Raw genomic sequence first — 6084 nt, forward strand, 5'->3', positions numbered from 1 at the left:
AGAGGGAGAGGGAGAGGGAGAGGGAGAGAGAGGGAGAGAGGGAGAGAGAGAGGGAGGAATGGAGGGAGGGAGAGAGAGAGAGCAGTGAGATACCTCATCATCACTACACCACGAGAGAGGGAGGAGAGGGAGAGGGAGAGGGAGAGAGAGCAGTGAGATACCTCATCATCACTACACCACGAGAGAGGGAGGAATGGAGGGAGGGAGAGAGAGAGAGAACAGTGAGATACCTCATCATCGCTACACCACGAGAGAGGGGGGAGAGGGAGAGGGAGAGGGAGAGGGAGGAATGGAGGGAGGGAGAGAGAGAGAGAATTGTTAGATATAAAGAGAGAGGCGAGAGGGAGAGAGATCCATTATATACCTCATCCCAACGCCTCGAGGGAGAGGAGAGAGAGGGATGGAGGGACGGAGAGGGAAAGACATAGAGAGAGGGAGGGAGGGAGGGAGGGAAAGAGAACTGTTAGATACCTCATTGTAATGCCACGAGAGAGGGGGAGGGGGAGAAGGGGAGAAAGAGGAGGCATGGTGGGAGGGATAGAGGAAGGAGGGAGAGAGAGAGAGAGAGAGAGAGAGAGAGAGAACCGTTAGATATTTCATCAAAACGCCACCAGCGAGAGCTCATCGATTAAACGTTATGTAAATAAATTACTACGCATCATGTGGATGTAAACATACCTCCTTCTTGGAGCGCATGGCACAATCCTCCAGCGTTTCCGCTGCCTCGTACTTGCCCTGCCGGCGGTAGAGGGCGCTCAAGTTCTTCAACGTAGTCATCACTGTGGGGCTAGAAACAACAGAGCATCCATCAGCCCAAATCATGATGCAAACCTTATAAAGAGAGGTTGAGGTGGTTTTGGTCTTTGCCTGCAACTCGTTGTTAACTGCGCTTTTTTGCGCATTTTTATTGTGAGTGTTTAGTTGGGGAAATCTGACGACAAACTGTGCTTTTTTACACAAGCTTTTCTGAAATTCCAACCCATATTCCAACATGGTTTTCCCATCAGCCCCATCTCTCAGAAGACTGTACTTGAGTCTTGCACAAATGAATATCACTAGCACATATAAGCAGTGACCCACATACACTTTACATATAAATAACTAGAAAGGGCAGTTGTCTCCAACTACATGTATCCCCCGTGATCTAGTATGAATGAAATATCTCTGTAAGGACGTAGAAGGTAGGTAAAGTTAAATAAGTCACAAAGACAAAGGTTTGTTACACAACTCATCTGCCTGAGATGTGTAAGTATGATCAAATTGGTTGCCTTAGGGGTTTTGGTACGCGACACACCTTCTCCCCAAGATGTGTAAGTCGAAGTTTGCTCGCGCTAGGTCAATTAGGGACCGAGTTATAGAGCAGAAGGGAAATATGATGAAAGTCAAGGTCAAGGTCAATGTCAAATAAAGGTTGCAGTGACCTGGTTTCGGTACGCGACACACCTTCTCTCCAAGATGTGTAAGTATACCAAGTTTGGTCGCGCTAGGTCAATTAGGGGCCGAGTTATAGAGCGGAAGGGAAATATGGTCAAGGTCAAGGTCAAGGTCAAATAAAAGCCGCAGTGACGTGGTTTTGGTACGCGACACACATTCTCCCCAAGATGTGTAAGCATATCAAGTTTGGTCATGCTAGGTCAATTAGGGGTCGAGTTATAGAGCGGAAGGGAAAGTGTCTGCGGCGCCGCCGAGCGGCTGGACAGACATGAAACCAAAGTATCCCCGCCGACTTCGTCGCGGGGGATACAATTACACATACAGCACAACAGTTTCTAAGAGGAATGCCACACGTTCGGTGCATAGGGATCGAGACAACACATGAATTAATATATATATATATATTCCTACCTGTCAACCTTAGCAGCCTTGTGCCAACCGCCATACTCAGCATATGGTGTGTTTTCCTTGTTCTTGCCCTGTAAGCACAAGGTACTACTTACTATACATGTATGTATGTCCTTACATGTTATACATATAATATTATATATATATATATATATATATAATAACTAAAGGCTGTCCACTGTGTATATATGTCACTCAGATTCTGATATTGGCAACAGGAAATGGAACTGGAAACTGGAATCCAAATCTATCACCAGAAAATCAATACAAAAATTGTGATAACGACAGATGACAAATTGGGACACGAGCCAACTTTACGTTTGAATTACTTCCTTCATACATTGCACATACGTTCATGCCAACTATGAGGCATAAGATGATGATGTATACATAAGTAGCATATTAAAGTGTTATAAGCAATAACTCGTGACTTGACACGATATTCTCATAAAACACTCGGTGGCAACGTACCTTATTTTCTTCCCTCTCTTCTGCCACCTTCCAGATGGGTTTGTGCTCTACTTTTAAAAACAAATGAGAAATTACAATTACTTCACATTACTATGAGATTAAAACAGAATTAGCCAATAATTAACTATCATCTGAGCACATTGAAATCTAATTGAATTATTTTAGACGAGATTCGAATTATGAAATGGATCTAAAAAAACCTTTGCTCCTTTACATGATCCACTACCAGTGTTTCCCTCAAAACTTTGTAATACTTGTAATGCTAAATATGAGAGTAGATAGCACTCATGCATGGCAGTCACGCCAGGACGAGTAGATTGCGACAGCATTTACTAGATGTCTAGACAGATACCATCGTAGACTACGACACTAGATGAGCTATTACGGAGACTAGAGATGTGTAGGTATCTAGACAGCTTACCATCGGACGAGCCAAACTCGCGCTCGTGCGCGCGGGTCAGCACCTCCTTGTAGAGAATCTCCGCCTGCTTATACTTGCCCTGCTTCAGGTATGCCGACGCCTGCAGCAGGTAGCACACGCTTAGCCGCTACATGTTACTGCGTGTAAGTACACACGCACGCACGCACGCACGCACGCACGCACGCACGCACGCACGCACGCACGCACCTCATGCATAGACTACATCTATAGTCTGTGATAACTGTATAACTGCCAAGCCGTGTTACTAAAACTGTTGGGAGACAGTCAATCATTTTTAATGGCATTCTGTGCTAATGGACAGAATCAAATTATCATATAATACTATAAAATTGACGTCACTCCTGCAGTTATTATTCACGCATTATCGTTATCATAAATCTTGAACGTCAGACACAAAATTTTGCTGTGGATTCCCTCTTCGTGGAGTCAGTGAGTCTGCTAGATTATCTCAATAAAAAGTTAATTTCTATGACTGTGACAAGAAACAAGCACCACTTCTTTGCCATCACTGCACGGATGGTGTCAGAAACCCACGCACCAGATTGTTCTTGGTCTTGGCGACGTTAGGATCATCCTGCCCTAGTTTGCATTCGTATATCTCCAGCGCCCTCTGGTAGTAGTATTCAACCTGCAACAAACAATTGAGCATCACATGTCACCGGTGAACAGTGAATCCCGTTAGCAACAGAACATAAGGAGAGAGAACTTGCAGAGTTGGTTGGACGTTACCTTGGACAATATGATGGAATCAAACGCTTTGTAAGCCAAGACGATAACAGTTCATGCAAAGAAATGGTCGAGAAATTACCCATCTACCCTAATTGCAAAAAACCTTAACTAACCAAACCACTGCAATTGAACCCACAATTTCAATCGCATTCACAGAAACCAGGCAAACGACATAATATAACTGGCTCCATGCATCCGACAGATATCGCAAGTTTCGAGGTATGTGAATATAATAGTGAGTATAGGAATATAATAGTGAGGTAGTGAATATAATAATAGGAGCCACGTATGCGCTGTTGGATTACAGCGGTTAGACCAGCATGCCTACCTCGTCGTACTTGCCCTGGTTCTGGCAGAGCAGAGCCAGGTTGTTCAGCTGTTTTGCTACATCAGGGTGGTCCTTACCAAGCACCTGCAACAGCACGACACACCGCAACGTTGAAATAATGGACAGGTTGAATATCTTCCCACACCTGCCATTAAACACACGAGGTGTCGCATCCGAACCTCTGCTAACTTAGGTTAGGGGCGTTTTTGCCCCGTTTTATAGCCCGTGCAATCAAACGGGTAGCCTACGCGTTGGCAAACATGCATTGCTTGTTTTCGGGCAACATATGCTAAACGTGAATATTGCGTTTGGGGGTTTTGGGGTACATGAACGACTTGTAGTTGAATGTACTTGAAATACATGTTTCCTGTAGATACTACAACGTACAGGGATGTGCAGGGATGTGCTGTATCAGTATTCATGTACGGCAGTAATCATCTAGTGCTCTTACTACCAAGTGTAGTAATCCTAGTACTTATGAAAGAAGAATGAGAAGAAAAGGAAACGAAGAGTAAGGAGGAAGAGGAGAAGAAGAAAAAAGCAGTAGAAGAAGAAGAAGAAAAAAAAAGCAGTAGAAGAAGAAGAAAAAGAAGAAGAAGAAGAAGAAGAAGAAGAAGAAGACGATGATGACGACGAAGGTCTACCTTCTCTCGGATCTCCAGTGCTCTCTTACACAGTGGCTCTGCCTCCTTGTACTTGCCTCTCTTACCGTACAGCACTGCCAGATTGTTCAGCGTTGCCGCAACCTACGACCGCAACAATAACACGTGTTGTCTGCGACCATTTGCATGCGGAATATGTTGCACAAAGTAGAGTTTTGTTGCAGTTTTTGCTATCTCTGATGTTGCAGCAATGGCACACAACCTGCCCAGTAACAGCGTAAGCAACAGCGCTACAACTGTAGCTCTACATGAACAAAGATAGCGTGCTAGTCCTTCAAAGCGTTGGAATTAACCGTTTATAGTGTCTATTGTATTTCCTTCTAATGGACGAATAGCTAGGCGACCTCACTAGCTTTACACTGCGTCTGCTTCCAAATATAAACCAACTTCAAACCATCACCCCCAACCATAGCAACAATACAACAGAAAGATAGACCAGATGCTCTAAATGGTCCATCTAAGGTATTTCAATTGTTTGAATAATGCGAACTTGAGACTTGACGACGGTTACTAGAGAAGTCATGAGACTCTTTACGGACGTCTGGAACGCGATGGAGGGGGGAGCTTACCGCTGGGTGACTCTCCCCGAGGGTTCTCTCTCTGATTGCCAGCGCATCGTTGAGCAAGTTAGCTGCTTCCTTGTACTTGTTCTGGTCCCTGCGAATGCAGCACGAGTGATGGAATGATAGATATAGACATATGTAATAGAAGATAGAAACATGTTACGTGTGCTGATCGCATTTACGTTTCCTGATCACGTTCATTCGCGAGTTTAAATGTTCATGAATATGATAACTGTGACTTTGTTGTCGTGAACGTAGAGCTTATGATATCACCCTAAATTTAAAAAAACAGAGAATGAAATTAAGTAATTAATGAGGAAAGGAATGAAGAAATAAGAAAGCTTATAATCTATCTCTATATTATAAGAAATTGTGAAAGAAAAGGAAGAAATAAATAATGAGATAAAGAATGAAGAAATACGAGCAGGTTATATTAGCCTTCCACGTTTCAAGTAATGGAGAATGTAAAGAAATAAGGCAAAATGAATAAGAAGAGGAATGAAGAAATAAGAATCACAGAAATCGGAATAAAAACTAAACATGGTGATCGCTCGCTACCCGCACACAAATAAACATTACGCTACCTGTATACGAGCGCGAGAATGTTCAACATGGTTGCCACATCTGGATGGTCATGTCCACTTGTTTTCTCCAGGTCTTCCAGAGCTTGCTTACACAGAGGCACAGCGACCTCGTAGCGACCCTGCGTAGGGAAACGTGTGAGGGAAGATGAAACTTGTAACGTTCTCACAGTTAAACCTGTATACAGGTATAGAAGGGTCACTAATAGATAGATAGATCCACATCGATTTGTATACGGATTCTAACACCTCTCCGTTTTTAGCTTGTTTTCGTAATTTAATAAAATTTTATCGAAAAATGGAGCCATTTACCAAGAACTAAAAAAATTATCTACTATTTATTATGACACTATTACACGTACAGGTACAAATTATCTACTATTTATTATGACACTATTACACGTACAGGTACAAATTATCTACTATTTATTATGACACTATTACACCCCCCCCACCACCATCCATC

At 43.1% G+C, this 6084-nt stretch overlaps 1 protein-coding gene across 1 annotated transcript in view; it reads right to left on the reverse strand.

Annotated features, from left to right (window-relative positions):
* LOC106814679 (kinesin light chain-like) overlaps positions 1 to 6084 on the reverse strand; it is a 57506-nt gene that overhangs the window by 6455 nt on the left and 44967 nt on the right. Inside the window, exons 5-13 of the mRNA XM_014819024.1 lie at positions 5622 to 5740; positions 5044 to 5131; positions 4457 to 4558; positions 3813 to 3896; positions 3294 to 3383; positions 2735 to 2834; positions 2314 to 2363; positions 1846 to 1913; positions 679 to 787 (exon numbers count right to left, since the gene is read on the reverse strand). Of these exons, the coding sequence (XP_014674510.1) occupies positions 679 to 787; positions 1846 to 1913; positions 2314 to 2363; positions 2735 to 2834; positions 3294 to 3383; positions 3813 to 3896; positions 4457 to 4558; positions 5044 to 5131; positions 5622 to 5740 (810 nt within the window). The remainder of the gene's footprint in view (positions 1 to 678; positions 788 to 1845; positions 1914 to 2313; positions 2364 to 2734; positions 2835 to 3293; positions 3384 to 3812; positions 3897 to 4456; positions 4559 to 5043; positions 5132 to 5621; positions 5741 to 6084) is intronic.

The sequence above is a fragment of the Priapulus caudatus genome, unplaced genomic scaffold, assembly GCF_000485595.1.
Source record: "Priapulus caudatus unplaced genomic scaffold, Priapulus_caudatus-5.0.1 Scaffold962, whole genome shotgun sequence".
NCBI lineage: Eukaryota > Metazoa > Priapulida > Priapulimorpha > Priapulimorphida > Priapulidae > Priapulus > Priapulus caudatus.